The following is a 17,613-nucleotide window of genomic DNA, read 5'->3' on the forward strand; positions in this document are numbered from 1 at the left end:
CAAAAACAAGAACAAATGTGCCTGGGGCAGCCAGTGTCGCTGTTTCGCCTCTCGTGGCCCTCAGCTTTAATGTAGAAAGACTGGTCGACTATGGCAACCTCAAGTTTGCTTGCTTGACTTTCTTCTCACTACTTGGCCTTGACACTCTCCTCTTGCGTCTTCCTCAGACTCATTTGTATTTCTCATCAGGTCTTCGTCTCACCAGAAGGCAAGCCCTAGGGTTCAAACACAGAAGCTGTTTAGTAGCCAACTCTGCTTGCTTGTGAATGCATGACCAATCTCCAAATCCCAGAAACACAAAGCAACAACCAAACTTTCCCCCAACGTTGGCAAGGAAACCTATGCAAATGAGGTCCACAGTCAAGACACTGCACGTGGATAATTGGCATTCATAACTTCCGACAACATAATCCGCTCTTCTTCGTCTTTTATCTCTTTCGCCGGATAAAAACGGCGGAACAGGGTAGTTTGTGATTAGCCGCCAGTGATGATGGGTAATCTGATCCCGGCATGTACGAGGTCGTCACTACTAGTTACCACAGCCACAAAGGCATAAACCCCACCTATTTCTACAATCTCTATCTTCTTAAAATCTCAATTTAAAACCTAACCTTAACCCTAATTTTGACTTTGTGGCTGTGGTAACTAGTGACAATCCATGTGGTCGTACGCCACCAACATAAACCATGCATGAATAATACTTTTAGAGCGACCAATCTCTCGTCTGGTGACATAGTTTATTTCAGTCTCTCCAATCGGAGCCAGGAGCCAGGGAATGGGGTGCTGCTTCTTCCAAAATCCTCCCCTAGGGAAAACCATGATCCGCCTCTGATCACAGGATTCCCCAGGGCCGGGAATAATCCGTCCTGCTTTTTTTTCCATCAGAGAGGGGGCATCCCGGGGTTATCAGTTGCACAATGCCCAACGACAGCCCATGGGTCTGTGTGATAAGGCTCCAGCACCTGTCTCTCACTGTCACTCTGCGTCGATACAGGACCCTACCTGCACACTGCTAGTACTTTCGTGGCATAAACTAAAAATGCATTTTTTTTGGATATAGACAGCGATGTTGTTGTTGTTTTAGCACAGTGTAATCTGATTGAGTTGATCTGATGATTGATCATTTAAGTGATAGTGAATGTGGTGAAATTAAATCGGAAACTGGTATCCGCCGTTTTCTCATCAAGGAATAAAAAAAGAAAATGGTAAAGTTGTGACTGATCATCTTAAATTGTAGTCACTGGATTAGGTATTAATGGATGAACATGAGCCACATATTAACATGAGTACAGTCCATATAGAGTCGCCTTAGCCCCGACACCTTGCTTTACTAGTTCAGCTGGCGGTGTATTCAGACACTAGACTGCCTTGTTCAACTGCAGGGATTACAAGTCAGTAAGTCAAATGAGTTTATTTTTTACACATCTGTTTTGGTTTGAGGGGGAGGAGGTGGGCGTGGGGGGGCTAAGGGGGTATATTTTTAGGCTGAATGAGGCACTCAGTTTGTGGGTCAAATTGTTAAGTGAGTTGCGTTACCCGAGGAATTCCACTAACACCGGTACCCGTGTCCTTTGAGCTTTTGACACACACTGAGTGAAAGAAAATAACCCATTTAAAGCATGCATTCCTCAAACATGCATTTTGTAAGCCTATAGAAAGCTGATTGGTACAGTACAGCATTGTGGTGTCAAGTGCTTTACAGGTCTCCAATGGCATCTAAAACGACGGCAGGACCCAGTCTGATATTTAGACTAATTCTACTGGGCACAGACAGTCAGTTCAACGTCTATTTTTGATTTACATTTGGTTGAGTGTTCAACTAAAGTGAAGTTGACATTTCACCATGACATTGGATTTAGCTTAAAAGTTGGGTGAAAAAAGACAATAAATTCCCTTACGTTTGAAAATCCAATCAGTTTTCCACGTTGACTCCATGACACCACATGTAAAAAAAAAAGATATACCGAAATCCTGTTAGTCTACACCAGTTATTTACGAAGCATGTGACTAATACAATTTGATTTGATTGATTTGTCCACTTGTGTAACACACTTAAGGCGTAGTGGGTGCGGAGTCAGGCGCAGAAAGCAGAAGGTACAGAACAATGTTTTATTCCGGCACAGAGAAAAAAAATTAGGCCAATACCGGGCGCACATACAAGACCGGCCCAAAACCAGGACCCAACCAGTCCGGAAGAAAAACAAAGGGAAACGCACTACCACAAACATACACAGAGGAAAAATAAGCCCACACAAAGAGCAGGCGGGCCTTACCGCCTTAAATAGCCCAAATAAAAACCTAAACAAGAAACAGGTGTAACCAATAAGACAAAACCAACAGAAAAGCGAAAAGGGATCTGCGGCAGCTAGTAGACCGGTGACGACGACCACCGAGGGCCGCCCGAACAGGAAGAGGAGCCACCTTCGGTGGGAGTCGTGACAATTTGTGTCTCAAACAATCAGTAACCCCTCAAGAACTTCTTCTTTTTTGAGAGCCTCTCCATGGCTGCTTAATTCACATACCAAACGCCATCTAATACTGTGTGAACTAATGAAAGACATGGGGAAGGCACAAGGGTAACGGAGCCAATACATTTAGGAGACATGAAGCAACACTGTCTGCCATTATAAAATATAATCGTGACTATCTGTGTATCTAAGAAAGCTATAAATAACAAGTGTTAAGAGACGCTAGAAGGAGAAAGAGAGATCTAAAAAGAAAATGATATTGTATAACACACTGATAGCATTTCCACAAAGGGTGTTTTGTTTTGACCACGGTTGTGGTTATAAATAGACTCATGTATAACCGTCTTGATGTATGCTTGGTGTAAGAGGATACAGTAGGTTCGTGACAAGAACAAATTGATCCCACGATCAAGCCAATGACAGTATGGTAGTCAAACACCACCGTTTGAAGGTGATTAAGGTCATTTATGTGGTAGTCGTTCGAATGAATAACACCATTCAGGGTCAAGGTTTGTGTGTTGGGCGGCATGGGCCTCCATCCTTGCGCCCTCTGCGCAATCAAGGTTAGTTATCGCCCAGGCCGGAGTGCACAAGTGACAGGAGCAGCTGAAGGGGGAGGAGGGATGTGGTTGGTGCTGGCGGGGGTTGACTTAGTCAGTGTGGCTGGGGTCGGGTGTTGCTATCCAGTCTGTGTGGGCTGGAGTTGATTTCAGCCCCGTGCTCCCTCCCCTCTTGTCAGCACACATTTCTCAAATCAGTCCCCTTGACAAACACACGTCTTTACTGCTCTGCGACACTCCGCTACACTTGGCCAGCCCTTCCAGGGTGGATATCCAGCAGCATTTCACATCCGACACACACTAAGTGAGCATGTACACAGTTCCTCTGTTGACTGTCGACCGTTCCAGCACAGACCAAAGCTGCTTGTCTGTCGCTCTCCACCCTATCGGTTTAGGATGTTTTGTGGCCAGTGCTTCTGGGTAATGCTCTTGAGCGTCTTGTTGTCTTGACATTGGTAATCCTGCTGAAGGAGCACCAATGGGACACAAGCAGTCCAAGGAAGAGGAGAGGAAGAGGAAGGCGAGGAAGAGTGCCGGTCGTGAGGACAGCTTGACGTCGGCAGAGCGGATCCGCAACCATGCGTACAAACAGTGGGGCTACAGCATACTGAGCCTGGCCCGCCGCGGCCTCAAGGAACCCCCCAAGGAACTGTGGGAGCTGACGGAGCTCGAGAAGCTCAATCTGTCGTTGAACTGCCTGCGGGCTCTACCCCCCACCCTTAGCATCCTCAGCAACCTGGTGGTCCTCAACCTGTGGGGAAACCAGCTGACCAGCCTGCCCCCAGAGATCGGCCAGCTCAGACACCTCCGCGTCCTGTTCTGCTACCGCAACCACCTGACCGAGGTTCCAGAGGAGCTGGGCAACTGCACCAGGCTGGAGGTCCTCAGCCTGGCCAACAACGAGATATCTGGCCTCCCTGCCTCCTGTGCCAACCTGACCTGCCTGAGGAAGCTCAATCTCAGCCACAACAAGATTGTTCACATCCCCGGCTGCGTCTACACCATGAAGAGACTGGTATTCCTCCACCTGGCCTGCAACAGGCTGGAGTGCATCGCCGAGAGCATCGCGGCGCTGGTGGAGCTTAAGATCCTCATCGTGGAGGGGAACGAGATCCACTCGCTGCCCAAGATGATCTGCTGCCTGACGCGGCTGGAGCTACTCAACGTGGACTTCAACGACATCCAGAACGTGCCCCAGGAGATGCACCAGCTCAGCAGGCTGGAGAAGCTGGCCTTCCACCCCCTGGATAAGGGGCTCCACATCATGCAGAACCCCTTGCAGAAGCAAATCAAAGAGGTGCTGGAAGGAGGCCTCATCGCCCTCTTTAATTATCTGAAATCTAATTAAGACTCCTCCACAGAATTTATTCTGGGGACCCATTGCTGTTCTCCATGAAGGAACTAAATGTACATCCATTGTTGTTGCTCATGAGGAGGATGCGATTTTGGAGTGATCCTCAACATGCACGAGAAAAGTATGAGAAAAAGCTAAGATTGTTGTTTTCTCATTTACTGTACATAACAAGACGATGCAACTGTGATTTTGCAAAAATGATTAGGCTACTAATTGAATGACAGTAGTCATGATGCTTATGTAGAGTTGTACCTGACAACTCTATTTGTGTTTAACATAATTGGGACACGTCTGTCATTATAAACTTCTAAAAGCAATGCTCAGTGGGGCTAAACACATTGCATGGAAATAGACTAGGACTGTTGGGAGGAAATCATCTAACTTGTAGCAAAGCTCTGCTGTCAGGATCCTCACATTGTTTCCCAGAGGTTATCTAGAGAAGAGGCCATGTTTCAGGAGGGAGCCTTGTCTCTAACACGAGTTGACCTCCATCCTCTCATTCGATTACAACCTCTCTTAGTCTTGGAGCAGGTCGTCGGGATCAAGATCAGGAGGCTTCCATTACATCAACAGAAAGGTCAGCCTTGAGCCTATCCGTGTTTGCTGCTGTAGTTACCTACCCAACTCGTTTTAAAGAACAACAAGCAAATTCTGTTGCCAGTCTCCAACTCCATTCCGCTAAAAGGATCACATGCTATAATGCACACAGTCAATGGACCTACAGTCTTAATCATGTCTATTTGGGTTGGAATAGCATTTAAGTTTGTTTGCCACACATGCTGAATGTAGAACCTCTTTGCACCTGAATGTAGCATTTCAAAAACCAAACGGGTTATGTGTACATGTCAGCTGGTGTTGTTTATTCTGCCTGACCGTAAAGTTGCCCATTTTAATATGTCCTCTTATTATGCAGGATTACTTATTGCTGTGTTAGTTTGAGGGAAAAATGCGCTCATTACTATTTTATTGACCTGTTCAGTAATAACTGAAGTCTAAATAAATATTAGATATTCATCCCCCAAAAAAACTATGCCTCAAATTTTTCCTGTGAACTTGTTACTCTTACAGAACACAACGATTAAATCAGTCAAGATTTTGTGTGATTGGTGGTTCATGTCACAGTTCATTGTCCAAGTCAAAGGTCATGAGAAACAAGACCTGCGGGTATCAGAATAGGATTCTGCTCTGAAATATTCTATATCATAGACATTTCAGACATTTATGCAAAATCCTGCAAGCATGTGTGTCTTTTAGAAAATTCCTATCAACATTACATAAGCCTCAAAGGACCCACAGTCCACTTTGTATGTAGCTTTTATGTCTGTTTCAGAGACATTCTACCTGTATGATGTCACTGCATCTCAGACCATCCAATAAAGGCAGCACACAGTGTGTTTGTCACGTGTAGCGTTGCAGGCTGAATTACTGGGAACGTTCAGAGTTTACCAGTAAACTACCAGACATGTTGTGTCTTTCAAGGATTTTATGTAATCTCTCTAAAAGACATCTAGTGGCCCTTTTGAGTCCTTCAGATTATCACAGGTACAGTGGGGCAAAGAAGTATTTAGTCAGCCACCAATTGTGCAAGTTCTCCCACTTAAAAAGATGAGAGAGGCCTGTAATTTTCATCATAAGTACACATCAACTATGACAGACAAAATGAGAAAAAAAAATCCAGAAAATCACATTGTAGGATTTTTAATGAATTTATTTGCAAATTATGGTGGAAAAGTATTTGGTCAATAACAAAAGTTTATCTCAATACTTTGTTATATACCCTTTGTTGGCAATGACAGAGGTCAAACGTTTTCTGTAAGTCTTCACAAGGTTTTCACACACTGTTGCTGGTATTTTGACCCATTCCTCCATGCAGATCTCCTGTAGAACAGTGATGTTTTGGGGCTGTTGCTGGGCAACACGGACTTTCAACTCCCTACAAAGATTTTCTATGGGGTTAAGATCTGGAGACTGGCTAGGCCACTCCAGGACCTTGAAATGCTTCTTACGAAGCCACTCCTTCGTTGCCCGGGCGGTGTGTTTGGGATCATTGTCATGCTGAAAGACCCAGCCACGTTTCATCTTCAATGCCCTTGCTGATGGAAGGAGGTTTTCACTCAAAATCTCACGATACATGGCCCCATTCATTCTTTCCTTTACACGGATCAGTCGTCCTGGTCCCTTTGCAGAAAAACAGCCCCAAAGCATGATGTTTCCACCCCCATGCTTCACAGTAGGTATGGTGTTCTTTGGATGCAACTCAGCATTCTTTGTCCTCCAAACACGACGAGTTGAGTTTTTACCAAAAAGTTATATTTTGGTTTCATCTGACCATATGACATTCTCCCAATCTTCTTCTGGATCATCCAAATGCTCTCTAGCAAACTTCAGACGCGCCTGGACATGTACTGGCTTAAGCAGGGGGACACGTCTCGCACTGCAGGATTTGAGTCCCTGGCGGCGTAGTGTGTTACTGATGGTAGGCTTTGTTACTTTGGTCCCAGCTCTCTGCAGGTCATTCACTAGGTCCCCCCGTGTGGTTCTGGGATTTTTGCTCACCGTTCTTGTGATCATTTTGACCCCACGGGGTGAGAACTTGCGTGGAGCCCCAGATCGAGGGAGATTATCAGTGGTCTTGTATGTCTACCATTTCCTAATAATTGCTCCCACAGTTGATTTCTTCAAACCAAGCTGCTTACCTAATGCAGATTCAGTCTTCCCAGCCTGGTGCAGGTCTACAATTTTGTTTCTGGTGTCCTTTGACAGCTCTTTGGTCTTGGCCATAGTGGAGTTTGGAGTGTGACTGTTTGAGGTTGTGGACAGGTGTCTTTTATACTGATAACAAGTTCAAACAGGTGCCATTAATACAGGTAATGAGTGGAGGACAGAGGAGCCTCTTAAAGAAAAAGTTACAGGTCTGTGAGAGACAGGTCTTGCTTGTTTGTAGGTGACCAAATTCTTATTTTCCACCATAATTTGCAAATAAATTCATAAAAAATCCTACAATGTGATTTTCTGGATTTCTTTTTCTCATTTTGTCTGTCATAGTTGAAGTGTACCTATTATGAAAATTACAGGCCTCTCTCATCTTTCTAAGTGGGAGAACTTGCACAATTGGTGGCTGACTAAATACTTTTTTGCCCCACTGTATCTAATCATCTCTGGGCTTCTCTCTGGCCTTATTACATGTCAAATATATGAAATAATTCAATAAGATTATTATAAAATAAAAATTGAATGACAAAGCTGTAAAACGTTATCCTAAATATAAACCATCAACTTAGTGAATACAATGGTGTTTAATATGAGAGTTTCAGCATGAAATATTATTTATATATTTTTTGCACATTTTTATTTATTTTACGATGTCAATATGTATTTGTTGTCAATGTTTTGGTGTCAAACTAGTGGCAGTTGTGAAAAAAGTCAATAGTTGGAAGAGTTGCAGAGGTAATTGAAAAGAATGCCGTTATTGATTAGCTTTTTTCATTAATTAGGCTATTTTCTCTTAAACCATATGGCCAATCTACTAGAAACTAATGGACAAAATAGACACAGATGTAAGAAATCTGTACTATTTCTGAATATTTCTTTAGTTTTGTTATTCAAGTATAAATTACCAAAGTTACGATAGATTGCCATAGATTTTCTGTTAATTATCAAAACTACTGAAGATTTCGGTAACTTTGGTAAACTAATAAATGATAACTTGTGTGACATGCACATTAAGATGTATTATTCATGATGAATACGTACTTTGGGCGTTAAAGTGAGCCACTGTGGTTGTTGGAGGCTGGTCCTTTGCGTTGCAGTGACCTCTACTGACATAGCTCACCTGGTGTGGTTGTTAACTGTCAATGCAATTTAGGTATGGACATGAGTAAAGATTTTCTATCACTTGAACGATAACTCTATAACACTTATCAACATATGAAAAGCTCATCTCCATCGAGCATTAGTAAATAATCACATTTTCACTCTGATAGAAAAAAAAAAAGTTTGTCAAAATAGACATTTTTATGTTATCCTCCAAAGTAGAAATGTATCCACCACCACTCAAACACTGAGTTCTAGCATTCCATCTGGCTGGTAAATTACACTTTGCCAACTAAAGCTTGTTCTATCCGCTGTAAACGAGACCCAAACCCCTCAATTACCATATACACACATATCTGCCAAAACAGGGAAGTCGTCAGGTTGGGGTAATGAGTGATTGATGAGCACTGTGTACTGCCAGGACCTACATGAATGTGGTCTCCTGTTGGAATGGCCTGGATCTGGGTGGGTTTTTTTACGATAAGAAAACACACACACACACACACACACACACACACACACACACACACACACACACACACACACACACACACACACACACACACACACACACACACACACACACACACACACACACACACACACACACACACACACACACACAGCTACCTTAACAGCAGACTAGACTTGGCAGACTTTCTCTCTCTCTCTCTCTTTCTCTCTCTCTCTCTCTCTCTCTCTCTCACTCTCTCTCTCTCTCTCTCTCTCTCTCTCTCTCACAGACACACACACAGCTACTTTTAGAGCAGACTATACTTGGCAGACTCTCTCTCTCTCTCTCTCTCTCTCTCTCTCTCTCACACACACACACACACACACACACACAGCTACTTTTAGAGCAGACTATACTTGGCAGACTCTCTCTCTCTCTCTCTCTCTCTCTCTCTCTCTCTCTCTCTCTCTCTCTCACACACACACACACACTGAGCTACCTTTACAGCAGACTATACTTGGCAGACTCTCTCTTTCACGCACACAGCTACCTTTACAGCACCCAGTTAAAAACAAACAGACACCCAGGGTTTGGCCACGGAATGACATGGAAGAAACACTTTTCACTGGTAACTATGGATTGATGGTCTGGAAGCAGAAAGGTGTGTGTGCGTGTTCTTGAGGACAAGAGTGGAAATAGTGGAGGTATGTATGTATGTATGTATGTGTGTATGTATGTGTGTGTGTATGTGTGTGTGTGTGTGTGTGTGTGTGTGTGTGTGTGTGTGTGTGTGTGTGTGTGTGTGTGTGTGTGTGTGTGTGTGTGTGTGTGTGTGTGTGTGTGTGTGTGTGTGTGTGTGTGTGTGTGTGTGTGTGTGTGTGTGTGTGTGTTGATCCAAGCCAGATTAAACTGAGCATGTGTTGTGTCTGTGTTGTTTTGTTGCTGGGAACGACACCTTCATCAGTCTCAAAAAAATATTTTTTTTTATTTGTCACATACACATGGTTAGCAGATGTTAATGCGAGTGTAGCGAAATGTTTGTGCTTCTAGTTTCGACAGTGCAGTAATATCTAAAGAGTAATCTTACAATTCCCCAACAACTATCAAATACACACAAATCTAAAGGGGGGAATGAGAATATGTACATGTAAGTATATGGATGAGCGATGGCCGAGCGGCATAGGCAAGGTGCAGTAGATGGTATAAAATACAGTATATATATGTATGATATGAGTAATGTAAGATATGTAAACATTATTAAAGTGGCATTATTTAGAGTGGCATTGTATAAAGTGACTAGTGATCCATTTATTAAAGTGGCCAGTCTGATGGCCTTGAGATAGAAGCTGTTTATCAGTCTCTCGGTACCAGCTTTGATGCACCTGTACTGACCTCGCCTTCTGGATGATAGAGGTGTGAAGAGACAGTGGCTCGGATGGTTGTTGTCCTTGATGATCTTTTTGGCCATCCTGTGACATTGGGTGTTGTAGGTGTCATGGAGGGCAGGTAGTTTGCCCCCGGTGATGCATTGTGCAGACCTCACCACCCTCTGGAGAGCCTTGCGGTTGAGGGCGGTGCAGTTGCCGTACCAGGTTGTCATACAGCCTGACAGTATGCTCTCGATTGTGCTTCTGTAAAAGTTTGTCATGGTTTGGGGTGACAAGCCACATTTCTTCAGCCTCCTGAGGTTAAAGAGGCGCCGTTGCGCCTTCTTCACCACGCTGTCTGTCTGAGTGGACCATTTCACTTTGTCTGTGACGTGTAAGCTGAGGAACTTAAAACTTTCCACCTTCTCCACTGCTGTCCCTTCAATGTGGATAGGGGGGTGCTCCCTCTGCTGTTTCCTGAAGTCCACGTTCATCTCCTTTGTTTTGTTGATGTTGAGTGAGAGGTTGTTTTCCTGACACCACACTCCGAGTGCCCTCACCTCCTCCCTGTAGGCCGTCTCGTCATTGATGATAATCAAGTCCACTACTGTTGTGTCGTCTGCAAACTTGATGACTGAGTTGATGATTGAGGCATGCATGGCCACGCAGTCGTGGGTGAACAGGGTGTACAGGAGGGGGATGAGCATGCACCCTTGTGGGGCCCCAGTGTTGAGGGTCAGCGAAGTGGAGATGTTGTTTCCTATCTTCACCACTAGGGGGTGGCCCATCAGACAGTCCAGGACCCAATTGCACAGGGCGGGGTTGAGACCCAGGGAGACCCAGGCCTCCAGCTTGATGATGAGCTTGGGGAGTATTATGGTGTTGAATGCTGAGCTGTAGTCAATGAATAGCAATCTTACATAGGTATTCCTTTTGTCCTGATGGGATAGGGCAGCGTGCAGTGTGATGGCGATTGCGTCGTCTGTGGACCTGTTGGGGCAGTATGCAAACTGAAGTGGGTCTAGGGTGGCAGGTAAGGTGGAGGTTATATGATCCTCTCAAAGCACTTCATGATGACAGAAGTGAGTGCTACGGGGCGGTAGTCATTTAGTTCAGTTATCTTTGCCTTCTTGGGTACAGAAACAATGGTAGCCATCTTGAAGCATGTGGGGACAACAGACTGGAATAGGGAGTGATTGAATATGTCCGTAAACACCCCAGCCAGCTGTGCATGTGCTGAGGACGTGGCTAGGGATGCCGTCTGGGCCAGCAGCCTTGCGAGAGTTAACACGTTTAAATGTTTTACTCACGTCAGCTCCGGAGAAGGAGAAAGGGGAGGGGTGCAGTCCTTGTTAGCGGGCCTCATCGGTGGCACTGTATTATCCTCAAAGCAGGTAAAGAAGGTGTTTAGTTTGTCTGGAAGTGTGACGTCGGTGTCCGTTACGTGGATGGATTTCTTTTTGTAATCCGTGATTTCCTGTAGACCCTGCCACAAACATCTCGTGTCTGAGGCGTTGAATTGCAAATCCACCTTGTCCCTGTACTGGCATTTTGCTTGTTTGATTGCCTTGCGGAGGGAATAACTACACTGTTTATATTCAGACATATTCCCAGACCTCTTTCCATGGTCAAATGCGGCGGGTCGCGCTTTCAGTTTTGCGCGAATGCGGCCATCCATCCACGGTTTCTGGTTACGGTAGGTTTTAATTGTCACGGTGGGTACAACATCTCCAATGCACTTCTTTATAAACTCACTCACCGAGTCAGCGTATTGGTCGATGTTGTTTTCAGAGGCTGACCGGAACATATTCCTGTCCACGTGATCAAAACAATCTTGAAGCGTGGCTCCCGATTGGTCGGGTAGAATTTAGGTAGCCTCGTTCTCAAATTTGCTTTGTTAAAATCACCAGCTACAATAAATGCAGCCTCGGGATGTATGATTTCCAGTTTGCATATAGTCCAGTGAAGTTCCTTGATGGCCGTCTTGGTGTCTGCTTGAGGGGGAATGTACACAGCTGTGACTATAACTGATGAGACTTCTCTTGGTAGGTAAAATGGCCGGCATTTGATTGTAAGGAATTCTAAATTGGGTGAGCAGAAGGACTTGAGTTCCTGTATGTTGTTATGATTACACCATGAGTTGTTAAACATAAAGCATACCCTCGCCCTTCTTCTTCCCAGAGAGGTGTTTATCTCTGGCGGCATGATGCATGGAGAAGCCCGGTGGCTGGACCGATTCCGAAAACATATCCCAAGAGAGCCATGCTTCTGTGAAACAGAGAATGTTACAATCTCTGATGTCTCTCTGGAAGGCAACCCTTGCTCGAATTTTGTATACCTTGTTGTCAAGAGACTGGACATTGGCTAGTAGTATATTCGGGAGCGGTGGGCGATGTGCACCTCTACGGAGCCTGGCCTAGTGGCCGCTTCGTCTGCCCCTTCTGAGGCGTCGTTATTTTGGGTCGACTACTGGAATTAGATCCATTGTCCTGGGTGGTGGTCCGAACAGAGTATCCGCTTCGGGAAATTCGTATTCCTGATCATAATGTTGGTAAGTTGACATTTCTCTTATATCCAATAGTTCTTCCCGGCTGTATGTAATAAGACTTGAGATTTCCTGGGATAACAATGTAAGAAATAATACATAAAAAACGAAATACTGCATAGTTTCCTAAGAACTCGAAGCGAGGAGACCATCTCTGTCGGCGCCATCTAGCTGGATATTATTCCCTAAAGCTTTCCACCTATTCTTCCTTTCCCCTCGAATCCACTGCCAGTCTTTTGTCAACAATATCTTGCTGGATAATCTGTAACCCTCACTACATTTGTTGTCACTGTCACACATACTGCTACAGTATCATACATTGTAGACAAGTCCAAACACATCCACCACTGTACTGCACTGGATGACTTCATCTTAATGCCATGTGAGGTGTTGGTTGAAACTCTCAACACCTTTCTGACTCCTCCTCTGCCCTCTAAAGAAAGGCAAAGCGTGAATTTGACATTTACAGTGTGTTGTACAAGCCCGGACAAATTCACATGCCCTCCCATTCCTCTCCTTCTTCTCCTCTCTCCCTCTCCTCCTCTTCTCCTCCCCTCTCCTTCTGCTCCTCCCTCTCTTCCTCTACTCAGGCCTCGTTTCCTCATCTCTTTCTCTACTCCTCCTCTTCCCCTCTCTTCCTCAGGCCTGGTGTCTTCCGCCTCCTCTCTCCTCCTCCTCCTTTCTCCGCTCCTCCTCTCTCAGTCTCCTCCTCCTCTCAGTCTCCTCCTTCTCTCTCCCTCTCATCTTCTCTCTACTTCTCTTTCTCATCCTCCTCTTCTCTCCCTCTCTCTCCCTCTCCTGCTTGCTCCCTCTCCTCCTCCTTCTCCTCTCTCTCCTCGTTCTCCTCTCTCTTTCCTCCTTCTCCTCTCTCTCTCTCTCTTGCTTCTCCTCCTCCTCCTCCTCCTCCACGTGTCCTCCAGCCCCTGAGAGAAGAATGAAGAGGTTCCATTGTGTTCCTGTTCTTATCTAGGGGCCGTACAGAAGGTTATACAGACAGTTCCATCCCATTCTGCGTGATTGCAATACACTCAAGTCGTCCTTATAGTTCAGTGCCCTTTGTCCTGCTCCCTCCTCGGTAGCCTGCACCTGGGAACCAGCTTTTCTCCTGGGATGTGGCTTGTATTGTTTCCAGGAAGACGGGTGGGGTTGAGGGGTGAGAGAGGGGGGAGCAGGGGGGCAATTATCTATGTTCTCTCCCTGGATGAAGAGAGAAATAAAAAGATTCTCCTGGCTTGCTCTCTTCCCTCCCTCTCTCTTTATTCACTATCTCGTTCTCTGTCTCTTGTTCCCTCTGATTAAACCACTTTATCTTGGTCAGCTCTGTGTTCCGTTGTCCTGAAGGAGCAGATCTGGTTACCTCTTCTCTCCTCCTTCTTTCGCTCTCTCTTTCACTCTCTTTCTTCCGGTTCATTCCATGCTTTGCCTCCAGTTCCAAAGCCATACCAGCACCCATTTGTTATTGCGTTTAGGACTAATAGAAGTATGCTATGCAGTAAAGAGACTGCACGCTTCAGTAACTTCATGTCTGGTTTGGGTAATCAAAACCGCATAACATACAGCTGCAACATACACTGTTAATAACATCATTCGTTTAACCAAGAGTTCCTGGACACGGAATCTCAGCAAGTTTTTAATTTGCTGGAGACAATTTCAAATCGTAGGAAGCATATTCTATGTCTTGTAATCACAAAAACATTTGGTAAAATATTTCATTAAGGGATATCCCTCTCATCCTTTACATTGGCTGGCTACGTGTCTTGCATAAATTCATCCTAGCACAGCAGACTTATGTGACACAAAAGGTGAGAACTACGTCCCCTTGTGGTAAGATTTCCGTATGGCCAAAATTCCCGAAACAGACAACTTCACCTGTGTTAACTAGATTACTAATTAGTCTTCTAGGGGAACAAGTTATGACGGAAGAAAAGCTGCATGTATTATAGTTGACAAACAATGGCCTAACAAAATGTCAGAAATCATAATATGGCCTTCCAAATGTCATAAATGAAAAGCAGAAATTCATTTAAATGAAGGGTGAAAGTATCCTAAACCAGCAGACTATAAATTCCACTGCGAAGTATCATCCAAAACAAATTATTATGGGATTATTACAGTGGATCGAATTGAGCATATAGCCTACTTTTTGAAGTGATTTGTTTGACAATCAGATGAAAAAATCATCACACAATACCCGTGATATATGAAACTGAGGCTGCACTGACCACAGTAACGGGATAAGATGTTTACATACCACAGTATCCCGGCTAAAATTAGCATACAAGCTTTTTTGCATTATTGTAAATAGAATACTTGAGTATCCCGACTAATAACAGGATATTGGTGTTTATGTGAATGTAGTCAATGAGATTGCCACGGAGAACCAAGAACATTGCAAAACATTGCTCTTACAAACCAGCACCCTCGTCCATCCATGTTTTCAGGTTACCCTGAAAGATTGGAGCCATTATCACATCTTTTTACATGTTCACGCAGACACACACACACACACACACGTGTCTACAACAATTTAACGTACAGTATCTCCTTTCAGAAGTTTTCTGGCCTCAACTGTCAAGGCAGGCTGTAATCTTTCTGCTATGGCGAGAGTCAAATTAATTTAGTCTTGTCTGCATATTTACATTCTAATTTGCATGGAGTATAAATCACTCAAACCAGACCCTAATCCTACTGGAATGACATCATTCCTTTCAGGAACTTTATCTGGAACTCACTGGCTGAACACCCTGACTGTTTCTCCAGTTAATGTATGATGTGTCTGGGTAAAACTCTGCCACTGTGAGCTACTGATTCACCAGGAAATGCATCACTTATTTGGCTTTTGTCGCACATGAGCCTTGAATCCTATGTGGGACGTATTTATTTTATTTAACCAGGTTTGTTGACTGACAACACATTCTCATGTACAACAGTCGGAACAACCGGGGGAATAGTTACAGGGGAGAGGAGGGGAGGTGAATGAGCTGGGGATGATTAGGTGGCCATGATGGTATGACGGCCAGATTGGGAATTTAGCCAGGACCCCGGGGTTAACACCCCTACTCTTACGATAAGTGCCATGGGATCCTTCGTGATCACAGAGAGTCAGGACACTAGTTTAACGTCCCATCCGAAAGATGGCACCCTACACAGGGCAATGTCCCCAATCACTGCCCTGGGGTATTGGGATACAGATAATTTTTTAGACCAAAGGAAAGGGCTCTCGAGTGGCGCAGTGGTCTAAAGCACTGCATCTCAGTGCTAGAGGTGTAACTACAGACCTGGTTAGATTCCAGGCTGTTTCACAACCGGCTGTGATTGAGAGTCCCATAGGGCAGTGCACAATTGGCCCAGCTTCGTCTGGGTTAGGGCTTGACCGGGATAGGCTGTCAATGTAAATAAGAATTTTTTCTTAACTGATTTGTCTGGTTAAATAAAAAAGCATGCCTCCTACTGACCTTCCAGCAGCATCTGGTTTCCCATCAAGGTACTGACCAGGACCAACCCTGCTCCCATCCAGGTACTGACCAGGACCAACCCTGCTTAGCTTCAGAACCAAGCCAGCAGTGTGATGCAGGATGGTATGCTGCTGGCAGGTTATGGTGGGATACAAGAGGGGGCAATAAAATGTGTGTTCATTATGCATCAATAAGAAGAACATGGACTGAAACAAGAGGGAGGAACAATCTGAATTCATCCAATTCTCATTTTCTGTTGCAAAACGTTTGAAAACATTTTCTGTTGCATGTTCATTATGGCACACAGTAGCAAAATGTTTTACAAAATTATTTAAATCTGTGTTCTTATTGGGAAAGATCCGGTGGTAATGCCCTGATTCAAAACATTTTCCACCTGCTGAACAAGATCTTGAGGGCTGACATAAATCCCTTTAGTATCTCCATGAACCAACATAATTTCCTCACTATGGTTTTACATGATAAGGAAGTGCTATTATGTCACCTTGAATTCAGATATTGTATCTTGACGGTGAGATATCCACCGTATCCACAATTTTTTACAGATATCCATGTAGGGATCCACAGTGATGAAATTGTCTGAAAAGTATAGTCAATTCCATCTTCTTACTCATCCTTGTCATTACAGATTTTCATGTGTACAAAGCTCACTCTCATTCTCCAATGTTTGAGTCTGACAGATCTCTCACTTTGTATCCAGAGGACATTTTAGTATTGATTTAGAACACCAATGGGAGTCAATGTTCTTCATCCGTAGACTACATAATTACATATGAAAATGTCACGGCATTGTGCCCCTGAACAATGTTGAAGTAGGTAAGCGGGATGACTAGGGTTTAAGCTGCTAATCACGCTCTTCCTTCCTGACTGCCTGGACAGAAAACTATCTCAAGGACAAGATTGCATAACCAAGCAGTTTAAAACACCAATCCCCAAAACAACATAATGACGTTTTAATTTCTCATCGGGTACTTGCACAGGAGGCACAATCAGGAATGTGCAGGAGGAGACTGTGGCCCGATTCCAATCCCTTTATTAAATCCAATATTAGTTCCTTCTTTCCTTGAGGAAATTGGGGGGAAAGCAATGGGGTGATAACCCGCGTAGCTGAAAGAGGGATTCAAACAGGGCTTTTCACTTGCTCTAGCATACACACGCCCGACTCATTTAGCTGTAACGTTCCCCTATTCTACATCAATTCCCCAGCAGAATGTCAACAAGCTGCCGTTTACAGTGGCGCTTTTCTGATGGAGAGCCTATCTCTGTATGATGCCTACAGTCTAACCCCACATCAGAGCTCATATCTCTGTATGCTGCCTACAGTCTAACCACACCTCAGAGCTCATATCTCTGTATGATGCCTACAGTCTAACCCCACATCAGAGCTCATATCTCTGTATGATGCCTACAGTCTAACCCCACATCAGAGCTCATATCTCTGTATGATGCCTACAGTCTAACCCCACATCAGAGCTCATATCTCTGTATGATGCCTACAGTCTAACCCCACATCAGAGCTCATAAATAAAAGTTAATTTTACTACAATGAACCCGGAACAAAGTCAGAGTTGTCTTTTAT

At 44.4% G+C, this 17,613-nt stretch overlaps 1 protein-coding gene across 1 annotated transcript; it reads left to right on the plus strand.

Annotated features, from left to right (window-relative positions):
* Nucleotides 1-3,245: 3,245 nt before the first annotated feature.
* LOC129823373 (leucine-rich repeat-containing protein 30-like) lies at nt 3,246-5,390 on the plus strand. The gene has a single exon (XM_055882292.1). It carries the CDS (start codon nt 3,507-3,509, stop codon nt 4,374-4,376), a length of 870 nt encoding a protein of 289 aa, XP_055738267.1. The 5' UTR covers nt 3,246-3,506; the 3' UTR covers nt 4,377-5,390.
* Nucleotides 5,391-17,613: the final 12,223 nt, after the last annotated feature.

Source organism: Salvelinus fontinalis, chromosome 25 (assembly GCF_029448725.1).
Source record: "Salvelinus fontinalis isolate EN_2023a chromosome 25, ASM2944872v1, whole genome shotgun sequence".
Lineage (NCBI taxonomy): Eukaryota > Metazoa > Chordata > Actinopteri > Salmoniformes > Salmonidae > Salvelinus > Salvelinus fontinalis.

Coding starts and splice junctions, on each gene's coding strand:
- LOC129823373 (XM_055882292.1), top strand. CDS start 3,507: ATGGGACACAAGCAGTCCAAGGAAGAGGAGAGGAAGAGGAAGGCGAGG.